Source organism: Sphaeramia orbicularis, chromosome 12 (assembly GCF_902148855.1).
Source record: "Sphaeramia orbicularis chromosome 12, fSphaOr1.1, whole genome shotgun sequence".
Classification (NCBI taxonomy): domain Eukaryota; kingdom Metazoa; phylum Chordata; class Actinopteri; order Kurtiformes; family Apogonidae; genus Sphaeramia; species Sphaeramia orbicularis.
In genome coordinates this window covers 25,352,122-25,370,169 of record NC_043968.1, presented here as the reverse complement: position 1 = coordinate 25,370,169, position 18,048 = coordinate 25,352,122, and the positions used below count along the sequence as shown (strand labels likewise).

Sequence of the window (18,048 nt, the reverse complement as noted above, 5' to 3'; positions counted from 1 at the left end):
TATCAAAGTGTGAACACATTTTTTCAAAGTAATGTCTTTATTTAAAAAAATACATCATGTAAAACTGATTATGGAAATATTAACTTCCTTGAAAGTGACCTAATTCAGTGGTCACTTGATGCTCATAGTCTCACAACTAGTGAAATGGAGGTCACCTGAGTAAAAACACCTGTGTGTAGAAGGTCTGGTCACTGGTTGATTAGTATTCATGACTATAATTACACCATGACGACAAAAGAACACTTGAGCTCTAAGAAAAAAAGTTATTGGAAGCTCTTGATGTAAGAATAGATATAAAAAAATTTCAAAAGTCCATTATTAAGAAATGGAGGGAATATGACAAAAAATAACATTCGCACAAACTGGGAGGAAGGTGAATACTGAGGAAGACCACTAAGACCCCTATGACTCCTTGGAAGGCATTAAAAGCTTTAGCAGTTGAGATGGAGGGACTCTGCAGACAAAACCATTTCCCAGGTTCTTAACCAGACAAAGCTTTAGAGGATGATGGAAGAGAAGACATTGTTGAAGAAATCTTAACTGGCGTTCATCCAAAGGCACATAGAAAAGACTCCAAGGTCAACTAGAAGAAGTTTCTTTGGTCTGTTGAGATCAAAATGGAGTCTTTGGGACATCAGACTAGCAAAATACTGCTCATCACCACAAACATACCATCTCCTTTGTGAAGGATGGTGGTGTCAGCATCATGCAATGGAGACACTTCTTGACAGCAGGCCCAGGAAGGGCTGTAAGGGTAGAGATTAAAATGAGTGCAGCGAAATCCTGTAGTTCAATAGGATTCAATCTGCAAAAGAAACATGAGTTGGGCAAAGATTTGTTTTCCAGCAAGACAGGAACCAATACAGTGAAGCAATGAAAACTGCACAGACATGGTAAATAAAGACAACAACAAGATGACTGTTCTGGAGTGGACCAGTCTGCAATCAATGGAGAATTTGTGGCTGGATGTGAAAAACCCGATTGCCCTGTAATCTAACAGCATGGGCAGTTTTGCAAAGAATGGAGAAAAACATTGCAGTTTTCAGAAGATCAAGCATGACTGAGATTATGGCCAAAGGTTCATCTACTAAATAGTGACTTGAAGGGGGTTGATATTTATGTAGTCACTTGTATGTTATATGTTTCTAAATAACTGGTGTTACTTTGAAATTTGTTTTTTATTTGACCTTAAAGAGTATTTAGTTAAATTCTTGTTAAAAAAAGCCAAATTACATCATGATTAAAATTTAGGAAGCGATAAAAAGAGGAAACATCCAAGGGGGTGAATACATTTGACAGGCACTGTATATACACATTATCCAAGAAGCCTAATTTCCACTGAATATTGTCTGACATAACTCTGGATCCACTGAGGTGTTACCACCTCCCTGGAGCCCAGTTTTCTTAACTTAGCCCTGGTAGATGATGGGAAGGGGACTAGGACAGTGAACACAGCCTCAGCCTCATTCAGAACTTATGTAAGTGAGTCAGAGAGCCCAGAAGGTCCACGGAAAAACGTCAGGAGAGGTCCCACCGGAGAAGGTTTAATTCAGATCCAGGAAACAGGATGGAATAAGAAACAGAAATAAGAAGAGACCCATTTCCAAGATTTCATTTCTTCATACTGAAACTGGTAGAAGCTAAGGAATGAAAACGGAAGTTTGATCACATGCAGGAGGATGTGGATATCCATTTCAGTGTGAAGTGCTGATCTCATGTTTCATTATTTGTCCCAGTTTTGTTTTGATTCTCTCAAATCAAGCTCACACTTAGGAGTACTTGTAATGCAAAATGCTAGAAATGCAATTCGATTGACCACTGGGCCAAAATATTCTCTGATGAAATTCTATACGTTGTCTCTAGGGTGAAAAATACATTTTACATAACCCATACATAGACAACACAGAATGTAGGTTGGTGGCAAGGTCAAGGAAACTAGTTTTGGCTACAGTCAAGTCTGTATTAGCAGCAGGTGTAGTTGTGTAGACAGTATGTGTTAAGTAACCATGTGTGACACTAATGGGCAGAGCATGTTCTAAGCGTGCACAGACTAGAAGAATATCATGACTGACCATCTCTGGATGATGGCAGGGTGACCTGTTAAACCCCGACCTAAATACTTGTGGTTATGATCTCAGATGAGGGCGAAAGGTCAGCATGTGTGTAGCATAAAGTGAACGAGGGTCAGCTTCCATATGAACGTGCATGTGGGTTGGCCTGGCTGACTAGTTGCAAGACCAAAACTGGAGATATTTGGAAAACCTAGACTTAAGAACAGATTGACATCAAGGAGGAGTCAATAATTCAGAAATGGAGTCAGTTGATTGTAATGAGAAATAGATCCTATGTAGAAGATACTACACTTTGTTTTGTCTCTTTATCAGCTGTTTAAATTGGTATTTCATGCCCATTAAAACCTTATTTAACCAGAAAAAAGCTCATAAAGATTCAAAATCTCTTTTTCAAGAGTGCCCTGGCCAAGACAGCAGAAGTTACACAAAATAGAAATCATAGCCATACATAAGATAAGATATACTTTATTGTCATCGTGGGGAAATTTTTCTTGGACTCCATTCAGCTGCAGTTTACAAGTGGACAGAATAAGAAGAGCCAACAGAATAAAATGGAGAAGTACCAGATGAATAGATTTGCATGTAATATATACATATATACATATTCTAAAATAAGTTATTGCACAGATGTGTATCACACATACAGGTAAGATATTATTGCAGCATGTAGCTTATTACTCTGATAAATGTTACTGTCTGTTTAGCAGTCTGAAGGATGTTGGATTGAATGAGTTTTTGTAGTGGTTCAGCCTGGTTCTGGGGACCCTGAATCTCCTGCTGGAAGGTAGTAGCATCCACACTAAAAAAATAGTTAAGAATGTGTGTATATATATATATATATATATATATATATATATATATATATATATATAAAACACAATAAAAGTCAGTACTATAACCTTACATAAAATGCAAAATAAGAACACACATATAAATCATTGCCATTATTTTAAAAGTACAACAACAATGTTCCTTAAAAGCACCTCAAAGCACAACCCGATTCAATCAATTAGAAAAACACATCCAGATTTATCCTTTTCCCATTCATTTAACCCATAAAGACCCAAACAACCACCAATGACCAGAAGCATCTACTGATCTAAAATGTTTAATATCTGTTTATCCACTAATTCTATCAATACATGTAAATAATTGGTTTGAAATACAGTTTTTCATCTTTTCATGGTCATCAGATATGACCCATTTGGATATTCAGAGGCTCTGTAGTGAATATGGAAACACTGTCATCTTCTAGTTCGAGTTGGATCAATGACAGTGGATGGAGACTCTTGGTTTACTTTCAATTAATGATAGGTTTTGTTGAAAAAGTCGCATTTTCTTCATTTTTCTCTGTTTCTGATATTATGGCAATCAACTTTAATCAGCGCTTTTATGAATATCTACATGACTAAAGAATTAAACACGGGAAAGTATCTGATTTTCATTGAAAAAATGCAAAATACAGAGGATAATATTATAATAAATGGTGATAAATCACTGGAGAAAGAATGAATAGAAAGAAAGGTTCATCTGGGAACTTCTATAAAGGTAGCACTGGGCCTTTATGGGTTAAAATGACTTTGAATGTATTAATGAGACTATTTCCTTTAGTTTTATCTCCTTCTGTAGGTTGTTCCAGGCAGTGGGAGCGGAACATTTTAAAGTTTTCTTTCCCAGTTCTGTTCTGACTTTTGGAACTCCTATAGATAACAGATCCAGGGACCAGAGACTGTAATGATTTAAGTCATTCCAAAAGATGTAGACCAGTAGATATGATGGAAGTAGACCTAAAACATATTTATAGATAAAAGAATACCAGTGTTTCAGTCTGTGTGTAAAAAGATCTGTCCATCCACCTCGAGCGTGTAAGAGACAATGATGAGTCTGAGCTCTGAAGCCTGTAATAAGCCTCAGTGCACCATGAAGACTTTAAAAGGTTAATGAAGTGTCCCCTTATAAATGCTATATTAACCCATACAGACCCAAATGACCAGTGGCAACCAAAAACATCTACCGATCTAAACTGTTTAATACCTATCGATCCACTAATCCTATCAATACATGTAAATAACTGGTGTAAAATGCAGTTATTCATCTTTTCATGGTCATCAGATATGACCCATTTGGATGGTGTTACAGAAATTTTACTCTGCTGCTGGTGAATAATGAAATAGAGACTTCTCCTGGCCAACAAGATTTTATTTCTTTGCAAAGAAAGGTCAGTTCTGCACAGGAGCGGCGAATGTGAAAAAAAGACAAAGAGCTTCTCACAAGTTCCACCTTTTATAGGGTGAATCCCATTTGAAAGTGACACCTCCAGTCTCTTCAAAAGGCCTTTTGATGGAGTGATGAGCCCCAGGTTTTAACAGTCACCTTTTGTTCCCTTCCAAGTAAATTTACACACACAGTAGGAGTGTTTGGGTAAAGGTATGGAAAAGTTAGCAGGTGGAAGGTATTCAGGAAAGTTAGCATGCAGTGTGTGTGTGTGTGGGGGGGTATTTGGGAAAGGATACGGTAACAGAGAAGGGAGTTGGATAAAGAAGTTAAAATTCCATTACAATGTTCAGAGGTTCCGTAGTGAACGTGGAAACACCGTCATCTTCTACAACATTGATTCATCAGTAAAACCCATGGAGTTGGATCAGTGACAGTCAATGGACACACTTGGTTTATGTTCAGTTAATGATAGATTTGGCTGAAAAAGTCACTTTTTCATCAGTTTTCTCTGTTTCTAATAAAATAATCCTCAGCTTTAATATGAACTTTTTATTTATTTATTTTTATTTATTTATTTTTTACAATTTTTATTTCTCATTTTTATCAGTACAATACAATCTCCTCAAATTGAAGAGCAGGAAAATAACAGAAAAACAAACAAGTGAAAAGAACAGCCTGTGTTGGTGTCAGAATATTTAAGGTCCCTTAATAGATACATTTGTCTCTGAATGTCAGCCATTTTCCCCAGTTTTTCAAAAAGAGATTTTCTTTTAACTTCTGTTTATATGTAAGATGTTCCATTGCAAGTATATCATCTATGATTGAAAGCCATTTTTTATAAGACGGAGCAGCAGTCTCAAGCCAATTCTTTGTTACAGCCTTCTTCCTGGCCACCAGGAGGATCTTGACAAGATATCTGTCTCCTTTATGCAACGTTTCTTCCAAATGCCCGATGTAAAGAACAAGACAAGAATTTGGGATTGCGTATCCCAACACATCACAGAGAGCTGAGTGAACCTTCCCCAGAAGGGTTGGATATTTGAGCATTTCCAAAACATGTGTGTGAGCTTTAATCTGAACTTTAATGAACATCTACATAATCATAGAATTAAATATAGGAAAATACCTGATTTACACTGAAAAAATGCAAAATAAAGAAGATAATATTGCAATAAATGGTGATAAATCAGTTAAGAAAGGTTAAATAGAGAAAAAAAAATTAATTTGGGAACTGATAGAAAAGTAGCGCTAGGTCTTTAATGGTTAATTACCTTCAACTCAACAAACTTCATCCCGTTTGTATGTTATAAAATTGTGAAATCTTCAGACGAGTCATCAGGCAGTCATCCAGGTAAAATACAGCTAGAGTGCTGCTTTAAACTGAGACAAAACAATAATCTTATCCTAAAAAATTCCGTCTATCTGACACTTTTTTAAGGCAAAGTTTGCAGTGGGCTTCACTATCAGGACAAACAATAGAAACAAACCAAGTGAAGTTTCACAACCAGAGTTTTCTTCACTGTGCATGTAATTTCTTGGTGTTGTTGCCAAATTCCAAAACTGACCGTGTATAAGTTCAAGTTTCTAGTTCGCACATTTTTATAGGTAAGAAATCAATTGAAGGAACTTTCAGTGCATCATATGATTATTGCATCTGTCTTCACTCTAGAGCTGGGTTTTGTATAATGTAGAATAAAAAAAAAATAAATAAATAAAAAATCAGGTTTTGGAAAAGGCTGGATTACAACATAGGAATTTCCACTCACTGTAAAAACAAGAACAACTGCAGTCATCGAAGTAGTTTGAGGACATATTTCATAGCGCAGTCACACATAGTTATAGCAAATAACAAATAACAGTGTATAAAAGCATAGACTGAAAATAAGTTGAGGTCTTAATGAAGTCAATGTGAGCATCATGTGCTATATCATAGTAAGTAAGGAGTAAGAAAAACAGATTTGTTCCATTGGAGTTATGGACAAACAGGCTTTAAGGTTGGGATTTGTGTGTGGGTGAAAATAGTCCAGGCATACACAGTGTACCCTTTTGTTTATGTTTGTGTGTTTATGTGCTCATCTCCTCTGCTGCAGCCTGGTGTCATAGGGTTCAGACTCAAGTTGCAAAGCAGTACGAACACCCTGAGCATTTATATTTAGTCTGTGCCCACATGCACTTAAAACCCCCTCTGACCCTAACCCTGCCAATCAAAACATCTCTACCATACGTCTATGATATCCTGAATGTTAGAATATAGGTATGTGTACAAAGGGTTAAAGGTGTTACATCTGCTGTGACCTAAGGGGAAGAGCCCAGAATGATGAAGCCAAGTGGGTGATGTGAGTCTCTGCACGTTTTCAGCCCCATATGATTGAGACAGAAAGTAAAGTCTGGATGAAATCTAACTAGGAGGAGTCTAAATAGATGGAAAAACTAGGCAAATTTGAACCAATCAAGAGTTTCTTGAAAAATAAATAATAAAATAATAAAGATGTAAGACTGATTTTACAATTAATTCTACCTGTTCTGCAATATAATGAAAACAAGAATTATCCTGTTTACAATTATATGTTTAGGATATTAAAAAAAAATGCTTAACCCTTTCATGTATGAATTATGACAGCCTTAATCCTGAGTGTTTTTATTCCTCTTAAAACATTAAAAAAAACTATACTATATATAGGTCTTATATAGGTATAAATAGGTCTTATGTATTTCATTGTTGTGTTTTTTTTTTTTTTGTAGTTTTGTTTTTTTTTCTCTCTCTCTTCTGCCCAGTTTACTCAGTTCTGGTTACCATTATAATTGTCTCCATGGTTGTTTCTGTTTGTATTGTTGATACTTTCTTGTGAGGGTCGTCACCACCTTCTTCTCTCTTGTTCTCTCCCCTTCTTCTACCCCCCCCCGCCCCCCATGTCAGGTCCAGCATCGAAATGTGGTTCAACAAAACTCATAATAAACACAGTAGAATATCAAAGGGCGCTTCATATACTTTATGAAGTTACCCTTGGCAAAGCAAATTTGTTCAGCACCGGGAGGAACCAGACTACCATTCTGCTGTTAGGACACTGGACAAGACAAGTAGGAAAAAAAAAAAAAAAAAAGTAGTGTGAGATACTCCCTGGTAAAATGTCCAAATAAAAGAGGATACACAAGCAAAGGTGTCAGAAAAATGGGCAATGATGACTGGGAGTACAGTTGGTGTCGGCTGCTGCCTTATCGGTACAGACAGCTGCCTGTCAGCCAGCTGAGCCCATAAAAAAAAGAAAAAAAAAAACTATACAATTAATAATAATAATAATAACAATAATAATAACTTTATTTGTATAGCACCTTTAAAAACAAAGTTTACAAAGTGCTTTGACAGAGGTCACAACAGCAGGATACACGAAGCAAGTAAAAACACTAAAACAGAAGCAACACAATTAGAGAGATGTATGAACAAGTTAATAATCAAACAGGATCAAATTTTAAAATTAAAATTAAAAATTAAGGTTAAAAAGGGGACAGACATCACATAAAAGCAAGTCTATAAAAATGTGTTTTAAGAAGTGATTTAAAAGATGTTACTGAAAAATTGAATATTTTTCATGGGGTTGCAAAAATGTCCATTCAGCTGGACATTATGCATTTAATTTTTGAAGCAAAGAAACTTGTATTTACTGATATACTGTTTGAAATCTATGAAATAAAAACTTCTTCAATGCTGCTAATCTGATGTTTTCTCACATTTTAACATATACTTACACTAGTCATTACTCACTCCATGGAGATAATATGCAAAAAAAACAAACAAAAAAACTAACAAACAAACAAACAAAAAAAACCCTGTAAATTACAGTCTAATAGCAATAACAAGAAGCTGATTTACACTCAAACATGTTAGTGCAGATCAGGTTTATCAAGAACAGTAAAGTGACAATAATGGTCTGAATGTCAGTGTCTGGGATGGTGCAGAAGTGTCCACTGTGTTGGTTGATATGGAACTAAAACAAAACACATGAATATACAAGAGAACAGCTGGAGAATCACTGTCCACTGTAGTGACCACTATGCATGAAAGGGTTAATATAATAAATAGTTTTGCTACTAATGCTGTTTCTATCAATAATCACTATGGTAAACAACAGGAGGTTATTTTTATGTGAATCATAGTTGACACGTCTGGGGTTATTAGATAAACTGGGTTTTCCACAGAGGGGCGCTGTGTCTGGTGGTGCGTGTCCAGTCCACAGTGTGTGTATGTGTGCATGACGTGTGCATGTGTGGACAGTGTGTCTGTGTGTGTTTGGTGTTTCGTCATCGTAGTCACGTTGTTTCCAGGCCGGGCGGGGTTAAATAGCGGATATGTGCCTCAGACCGGCAGATTAAATCGGCTCAAAGCGGACCGTAGACACACCGAACATCCGAAGGCTCCAGTCGGACACATCACCGGCTCTTTTTGTGGTTTTCATCCGGATTTAAGCGTCTTTCCTTCTACTGCCTGTGCGGCTCTTCAGTCCCTAAGGAATGCCCAGAGAGCTGACCCAGAACAGGATCCAAAAGATCTGGGTTCCCACCAGAGATGACAAACCGGCACCAAGGAGAGGTAAGACAGGCTTACTTTTATTTTATTTTATTTTATTTTATTTTATTTTATTTTACTGTGTATTTGAGTCCTGTTGTAGTCTCCATGGACCTGTTCCTCTCACATTAGTTTTCCTGGTTGTCGATATTAATATTAACCACTGATGGGTGGTCTGCATCAGCACTCACGGCACGTCACGTTTCCTTCAACCGGAGCATGACGAAGCTCAGGTCACCGTGGTTACCATAGTACCCCACAATCTGCGTGATGCAGCTGAAGCGCACCGCTCTGTGATTGGTCCGTCTGTCCTGCGTGTGCATGGAGCCACACCGCTGTGGTCTCTATTCTGTCCCCTTTGACACAGGGGGGACACGACAGACACGACACGTTACAGGACCATATCCCCGCTTTTAGTCTGAATGTTTTATTTCCTCACCCGTGCATAGATCAAACCAGTAATTTGACAGTTTATTTATATTAAATCGTCAAACATTTCTTCTCATTGGGACAATTTTTAATAAAATAGGAGAATTAAGTGCAAGCTGTATAAATGTTTAATTGTATGACCAAAAAAAAAAAAAAAAAAATGGAATCCCTAGCCTAAAGGAAATCTGAGTGGTTACTTCTCACACTGCCAGTACCAGGAGATTTTTTTTTTACCACCTAAACCATGGGTGCTAAACTCATTTTAGTTCAGGGGTCATATACAGCCCAATTTGATCTCAAGTGGGTCAGATTAGTAAAACAGTAAAATAAAATATTTTGAAAATAAAATAACATAATAACCTAGAGATACTGACAACTCCAAATTTTTCTTTCTCCTAGTGCAAAAAATGAAAATTACATTATGAAAATGTAAGTATGAAAATAGCAATAACCTGACCAACCATGAACAACCTTAAAAATATGACAATATTATGCCTCAGCTTATCATTTACACATGTACAGTCCAACTTAAAGACAGCAGATCTACAAAGACACAGAATATTGAAGTACAGGCATCTGGAATGGAAATATAAAATATTTAACTTAATGATCCAAAACAAAACTTTTGTACCTTGCAAATTCATCCTGTGGGCAAGATTGGGCCCATTTTTGTCGTGGGCCCATGTCTGGCCCACGGCCCATGTCTGGCCCACGGCCCATGTGTTTGACATCCCCTGTGTACACTGTTAATAAACAACTTAATTTGCATCACTCATCTCAGAGGCAGCATTTACAAAGATAAGGCAAAATATGTACACAGAGACTTTCAAGTAGATACAAGAGATAGTGGTAAAAGATGGCATGTGGTTTGTTCTATATGGAGGTGATGGGAACACAGAGGACAGGAGAGGAGGAACGCTGGTCCAAGGAAGACTGTGATCCACTTGTAAGTGGCTCTTGTGTTATAGAAAAAAGATTAGAACATTGTGATAGAGATATAATTTAGAGCTCTTCAGAAGTTATCAGGCAATGAATGGTACTCACTACTGCTGCTGCTGCCTGTTAAACAACCTACAGAAATATACTCCTGTTCAAGGGAAGTACTGACCACTTTTTACATGTACAGTCATACTGAAATCCTGGTGCATTCACACACTGTGGGACACCTGTGCAACAAGGAGCAACCTCCAGGAACATATCGTATGATATGAAAAGCCTCTTGGCAATCTTAGCAGTGGGGTTACAGTTTATCTGGCCAATGAAAACTGACCCTCCTGGCTCATGAAAGCCTGATCAGCACACTTAGAAGTGGGTCAAAGGTGCAGTGAGGTGGAAGTAATGGCTGTGTCTGGCTGCAGTGAACAGCCTTGTGCTCTGTGGGAGTGGGTCAGTGTGGGAGATTATAGGTCTGAAGGAGGTTTGGTTTTAAAAAGAGTTTGGCAGACCACAGCTGCTGGTCTGGTTTGCGCCCTCCTTTTGGCAGGTTCCCAGTTCATCTCAGGTTGCAGGGTCCAAGAAGAGCCAGCTCAACAGAATGTTACTTCTGTTAAATCTGCCTCCACATTCATTTTATGCATGCTTTTTAACAAGTGATTGTAAGAACAACATTTCAGGAAACATTTGTGCATTAAAAGCATCCCAAGTAACATATATCAGTTAGTCATATCTTGTTTCCCCCCTGCTGTTCTTGTCTGCAGCGGCTGGCGCTCCTCACCTCGCCAACCCCCCCACCGTCATCGTGATGGTTGGCCTGCCAGCTCGAGGAAAGACATACATGTCCAAGAAACTTACCCGCTACCTCAACTGGATTGGCATTCCAACCAAAGGTATTAACTGACATTAAAACCTGTCCAGTTTATTGAGCTTACTGATGACATTACATGATGTCTCTCATTGGTGTTTTGCTTGTCAGGGTTAGCTCATGTTTCGAGCTGCAGGACATCGTATTAATGCTCAATGCTTTATTTTTCCATGTGTGTTTCAGTCTTCAATGTAGGAGAGTACCGTCGGGAGGCGGTCAAGAACTACAGCTCCTATGACTTCTTCAAGTCTGATAATGAGTGTGCTGTGAAAATCAGGCAGTAAGTCTCGCCTATAAGATAAAGTTTCTTGCATTTTGTGCATTGAAACTAAATTAATACCTCCACTGTTTACTTTCTTTAGGCAATGTGCCTTAGCAGCTTTGAGGGATGTCAAGTCTTATTTAAAGGAAGAAGGAGGCCAAGTAGCAGTGAGTTTCATGCACTTTATGTTGTTATAAAGTGATGCATCACAAATGAAAATTCCCTTCGTCTTACAAAACAATTGTATTTATCCACCAGGTCTTTGATGCCACAAACACAACAAGGGAAAGGCGAGACATGATCCTCAAGTTTGGCCATGAGAATGACTTCAAAGTAAGCTTTAGTATGGTGACCAGAGGGAGCACTGTGTGTATTAAGCACAGTTTTGTTCAATGCAATCACCACTGACGTCCTTTTTGTTCACAGGTCTTTTTCATTGAGTCTGTGTGTGATGATCCTAATGTCATTGCATCAAACATCATGGTGAGTCAACAATAAAATGTCATTATGCATCCTAGTACTGTCTAACATGTTTATAATCTGTATGACTCTCTGCCATCAGGCGTGTTTTTTGCCGTCTGACAATTTTCCTCCATGTGCAGGAAGTGAAGGTGTCATGTCCTGACTATAAGGACTGCAACAAGACTGATGCCATGTTGGATTTCCAGAGAAGAATTGAATGTTACAAAGCCACCTATCAACCTCTGGACCCTGATAACCTGGACAGGTGAATCATCAAAATTCATTCTGCAAGGCCGGGAAATTAGGAGGGGCAGAAGTTCAGCTGTCTCATCATCATCATCATCACTACAAAGCTTTATCTTTCTTGTTTAATCTCTTCCTTCAGGGACCTGTCATTGATCAGAGTAATAGATGTTGGTCGTCGCTTCCTTGTCAACCGAATCCAGGATCACATCCAGAGTAAGATTGTGTACTATTTGATGAACATCCATGTTCAGCCCAGAACCATCTACCTGTGTCGGCATGGAGAGAGCACTGACAACCTGGAGGGTCGGCTAGGTGGTGACGCTGGCCTCTCACCACGGGGCAGACAGGTACATGGATATTACTGTCTCTAAACAAGAAGCACTTCAGCTTAATTTGGCAATATACATGTTAAATGTGGATTGATTTGTGGTCTAGTTTTCAGCTGCCCTGGCTCGGTTTGTGGAGGAGCAGAAGCTGAAAAATCTGAAAATCTGGACCAGTCAGTTGTGTCGCAGCATCCAGACTGTTGAGCACTTGGGAATCCCGTATGAGCAGTGGAAGGCCCTCAATGAGATTGATGCTGTGAGTGTCACTGTGCCTCACCCTGACAGATAATATACCATAAATAGGTTGGAGATTTACCTGAATTTTTGCACATCTCATATGTCTGTTTTAGGGGATTTGTGAGGAGATGACATATGATGAAGTGAAGGAAAAGTTCCCAGAGGAGTTTGCTTTGAGAGATGAAGATAAATATTACTACCGCTACCCTGCCGGAGAGGTAAACCCCATCTGTGCATATACTGGCACTGCAATGTATCTGAGCTGCACACTGAATATTAAAAATTACAAATTAGATTAAAAAAAAAAAAAAACTCCCTCCACCATCATCATTGCAGTCCTACCAGGATTTGGTCCAACGAGTGGAGCCAGTCATCATGGAGCTGGAGAGGCAGGAGAACGTCCTGGTTATCTGCCACCAAGCTGTCATGCGATGCCTACTGGCTTACTTTTTGGATAAGAGTGCAGGTGAGCCATAAACATCACATAAACCCCTTGGTTCAGTGAATGCAGTTTTAGTGCGATGATATTCTTATGTGCTTCAGCTCATGTAACATCTACTCATGGTTTCAGATGAGATGCCCTACCTGAAGTGTCCCCTCCACACTGTGCTGAAGCTCACCCCGGTAGCCTATGGGTGTAAAGTGGAGTCTATTTCTCTGAATGTGGAAGCTGTGAACACACACAGAGACAGACCAGAGGTAATGATCTATTAAATCATGTTGTAGTAAACATTCTTCTAGAGCCTGCTTATTTTTCCATTAGCTTAACCATTCACACCTTTCAGATCTTTAATAATGTAGTGTTATTTCCCACCCCTTCAGGAGGTGAAGAGGGGTCCTGGTACCTTGATCAGGAGGAATAGTGTGACTCCTCTGACCAGTCCTGAGTCAAACATCAAGAAACTTCGCATTGATGACCTGGATGAGGCTCCCATCCATGAGTTACCTCCCACTGTAGCCTCGATGGGCCTCTGCAGCCCATCACACCTCCCTCTTGCCTTGTCTGGACAGGTGAGTTCCACAGCATTCGTTGAAATAAGCAGATATGTCACACTGACTTAGTATATTTTTATGGTAAAGGGGTTTATATTTCTGCGCAAAATTCTTCTCCTCTCCTCTCAGAAGTAGGGTTTACTTACATCTCAGACACTCCTCTCATATCCTTTTTCCTTTCCGACAGCCTCTTCATAAACCTCATTAACTCTGATTGTTTACTCACGTATTTCCCTTCCTTTTTTCCCACTTCTGCTTCAACTCCTCCTCTTCATCTTCATCTCCACCTTACAGCACTGGCTGGGTAAAGTTTGTCTGTAAGTATTGGCTCACTTCAATATCTTTAACTGTCCTATCTCAGCTGTCCACATTTCCTGTATTCAGTTTTATCTACTGCTTTTCTTTTCCTCCTCTCTCATAGACCTACCTAACCACACAAAATTAAATTTTTCTTACTGATAATTATATTAGCCTGATAAACTTTCTCATGTAAAGAAAGAGCAATGCACATTTTGCTTCTTTTATTTCTTGCAAATCACATCTAAAGCATATAGCTTGTTTTAGGTCTATGAATCTAATTTATATATTTAATGTAATTAATGCAACATATTAAACTCATACATTGACTTCAGGGTGTTTTGGTGTTAGGATGTGGTTTTACAGTAAGTTCATTCATGGGTTCCTGTTGAAAAGCAGCAGCACTGTTTCCTGACAGTGGGGGAAAAGAAAAAAAAGCCTGTATTTGTGTTTTACTAAGTTTACATTCCTGTAATTCCTGTCTGCTGTCGTCATCGCTTGAGCGTCACTTCTTCTGCTTGTTGTTACTATAGTCCGCCGAGTCATGCTGACTATCCTGTTCTTGTCTGTGTTTGGTTTATTTTTGGCTGGTCTTGTCCCGCTTAAAGACGAACCATCCTCCACTATCTGAAAGTGTTTTCTGTATTAGTCTTTCAAAGGTAAATACAATGTAGAGACTTTGCATTGGCTTTGTAGTTTTCCAGCAGCAACGTCTGACCTCTGCGGGAAAGACACAAATAATATGTAAATCTGCTCTGCTAATCAGCCTAGATCATTTTACTGCAGTCCTACAACAGCGCTGAAGACATAGTTTCACTAAGACAGAAAATAGACAAAGCCATTTAGCATGTAGAGCTAATATGCTAATGTACTACGCTAAAAGCTGTGTGCTAATACGCTGTTATCAATAACATGTACATCTGGTTATTTTGATAAAAAGTGGAAAATATTTGCAAAGTTAACCATATGAAAACATCTGCTTAATCATTTTACTGCAGTCCTAAAACAGCACTTAAGACATAGCTTTACCAAGCCAGAAAATATACATATTGAGCTAATATGCTAATGTAACATGCTAATAGTTGTCTGCCAATAAGCTGTTAATAATAAAATAGCGGGTTAGCTTGCTAAAATATTAGCAATGTTTACAAACTGAACTAACCAAATCAATTAAATAATCATTTTCTGTCAGTGTTGTCAATTTTGTTGAAATTTGCAGTTAAGTTGAGGTATTCTTGACTGCTGTTGCTACTTCAAAAAAACAAAAACAAACAAAAAAAAACCAAAAGTCTAATTTTTTTTCAATATTAGCTTTCATTGTGGCTGTTATAGCCTGCAAAAATGTATTTATGTTCTATTAAGAATCAGACATACAAGTGATAAATATAAATTTGTTTTACTTTGACAGTCCAAAACTTTTAAAAGTTTAGCCGTTGACTTCAGATGGACCTCTAACATGGGTGCTTAAAGCTGAAATAAGTCCAAAACAAAAGCCTTTATTAGAAGTAAGATCAAATCACATCTATTATTATTAGGGTTATTAGTTAATAGTATGTTTCTTCAATAGCCTTTTGTGTAGTCAACCAAACAATACTCAAGTGAGTTCTGAAAGGACATGCACCCTAAACAAACTCCATTGACTGCATCATGCAAAATAGCGTGCATGCGCTAGTTTTGCTGGCCCAGCGGAAAGGCATGGATAACATTTAAGAGTGTGTAAGGATCTTGTCGGCTTCATTCATAATCACTTGAGGATTAAGTTGACGCAGACTCGCAGTCAACCACAGCGACTTGTTCCCACACACATGAACTCAGTACGAGTTTGCACCCTCTCTAAAAATATCATAGAGAGAATCAGGGCCTGAGAACAAACAGGTGATGTAACTTGTGGTTTTAGGGATTACAGTACACGACCAAGCATCGTTTGGCTGCTCAATATTTTTGCAACAGCGCTGTCATTTGTGTTGCTGCTCATCTCTAGGCAAATATATGTGATGTTGCAAATTTTAGGGTTGTGCAAAACAAGAATGTTTGATAACTGTTTTTTTTTTTTTTTTTATTTTTTTTTTTTTTTTTTTTTTTTTTGTAGAAGCTGAGGAGAGACTCATCTGGCCGACGTGACTTCCTGCAGCCGTGTCAGTGACATTGCATCTGTCCACTGGCTCAAGAGACAGGAAACTGGAGCACTTACAAAGACACAGTAACAGTGACACAACAACAAATGTAAAACTGCATAGCTGTTTTTCCAAAAGTAAAATTTCTCACACTATGTTAAGGATCAAATTGTGTATCCAATGACACGTTACTGTAGTTTGAACCATGAAGGAACTGGGATAATTAATGTATGTCCCAACACATTGTATGACAATATTCTCCTTTCTTACTATTCTCAGAAATGTCTTTCACTTTAAGACTCTGATAAATTTGTCGTTTCCACATTTCACTCCACAGTATCTAGTGTGTCATCACTTCTGACTGAAAGAGGCAAACTGTGTCTCTACAGTTCCTCCTGTCACTTCTCACAGTTCAGATGGTTCTTGTGCAACACTTTCTACTGAATAATTATTTTGGGAGAGAATTGTCACACCCAGAGAAAACACATCCTTTATTCAACCATATACTTATGGTTGCAATTTTAATAAACAAAGGATATAGCATTTAGTTTACATTGTAAACTCTTTGGCACTTCTTTGGAAGCACTGATCATGTTTTTTTGTCATGTACGTCTTTTTCTAAAATGTGCTTAAAGGCTGAGCATCATGCTGTAATGATCTTTGCTACAAAATAAGTGATTATTTTGCACATTGGGGATATATTGTTTGTTTTTGAGTCATTTTTTCTTTGGTGTCTCATTTTGTTTCATTTAAGTCACAGTAACAGACTTCTTTTTTTCGCCGTTTAGTGCCTGTAGTGCTTGATTTGCAAGCCTGACGCTGTTTCTACCATTGCTTGTCTGCATTTTGTTGCTCAAGGAGAGGCACCACATCTCATTTAATACTGTAAATCCACCTATCATTTCAGTATTTAACGTTTCCCAGTTAAAATATTTATTTCAGTGTGTTTCATTTTATCTCTACAGCATGTTCTCTACAGATTATTTACCTTAATTTCCTTTTGCTGTCACAGACTGCTACGCACAAATAAGCACCTATATTTTTGTTATGAGAATGCGTGTTTATAATAATATCACTGTAAATTTTAGTGTACATACAGTAACTGGAAATGATTGTGATGTTAGGAGAGTGAATTCTGTATGTGTTTTTCTACCACTGTGTCAGGACTGAATGGAAACCCTAATCTGTTGAGAAAAGCTGCTGCTTACCTCTCACAACGAAATGGTTGTTAACATATTTGCTTGAGATACTTGAAAAATGTTTTCTTTTGTAAAAACAAATTGTTTTATTATATTATATTCTTAATTTATTTTTATGTAGTTTTGGATGACTGCTTGGAGCGAAATGCACCTTGTTATAACAGTATGTTGTATATTTGATTTTGCATCTGCTGGACCAATAAAAGCACTCCTGGAAAATGTACAGTGTTTGTTGTTTCTGTATCTGTATTTTCATTGGACCGTATCCAGTATATCTAGTTAATATTCCATCCACTCTTTATGTGTCCATTTATGGAAATCATGCAGTGCACACTGTGTGCTCTGGCACTCCTGAAAACACTCATTCACTCACAAGATTTATGAGTCACTCTTATCTGAAGAAACATGACCCTGTGTGTCCAGGATGTTTGCAAGTGACATCACTATATAACAACAATGGTTCAGGTAATTATTAGCAAAGGCAAGTGACAATAAAGTCATGTTCTGCTGTAGTTTTACATTTATTCAGATTTAATAATTTGAACAACAGGCCTTTGTAATTCCATGATTTGGATCTAGAGGTTGACATAAAACTATTACAATAAAACGCACCATAAAAAAATAATGATGGCTTGACTTTTAATTAACCCTTTCATGCATACTGGTCACTACAGTGGACAGCTAATCTACAGCTGTTCTCTTATATATTCATGGATTTTTTAATTTTTTTTTTTTTTTTTTTTTACACATATCTTTATTAAAATTTTAAGACACGACATATCTTTTCTGACATGAATTGGTAACATTATGTAGATCTCTCCTGAGCAAAAAC

General features: G+C 37.8%; 1 protein-coding gene across 3 annotated transcripts; it reads left to right on the top strand.

Annotated features, from left to right (window-relative positions):
• Window positions 1-8,644: 8,644 nt before the first annotated feature.
• Window positions 8,645-17,439, top strand: pfkfb3 (6-phosphofructo-2-kinase/fructose-2,6-biphosphatase 3). 3 transcript variants are annotated; one of them, XM_030148763.1, is made up of 16 exons: window positions 8,645-8,874; window positions 10,977-11,105; window positions 11,264-11,360; window positions 11,443-11,509; window positions 11,601-11,675; window positions 11,769-11,825; window positions 11,945-12,069; window positions 12,190-12,397; window positions 12,486-12,632; window positions 12,727-12,831; window positions 12,950-13,079; window positions 13,185-13,312; window positions 13,436-13,624; window positions 13,901-13,923; window positions 14,512-14,562; window positions 15,993-17,439. In XM_030148763.1, the coding sequence occupies exons 1-16, from the start codon at window positions 8,796-8,798 to the stop codon at window positions 15,997-15,999; spliced, it is 1,617 nt and encodes a 538-aa protein (XP_030004623.1). In that variant the 5' UTR covers window positions 8,645-8,795; the 3' UTR covers window positions 16,000-17,439. The 3 variants fall into 3 exon arrangements, with proteins under 3 accessions (XP_030004623.1, XP_030004625.1, XP_030004624.1); XM_030148765.1 differs by lacking the exon at window positions 14,512-14,562; XM_030148764.1 differs by lacking the exons at window positions 13,901-13,923; window positions 14,512-14,562.
• Window positions 17,440-18,048: the final 609 nt, after the last annotated feature.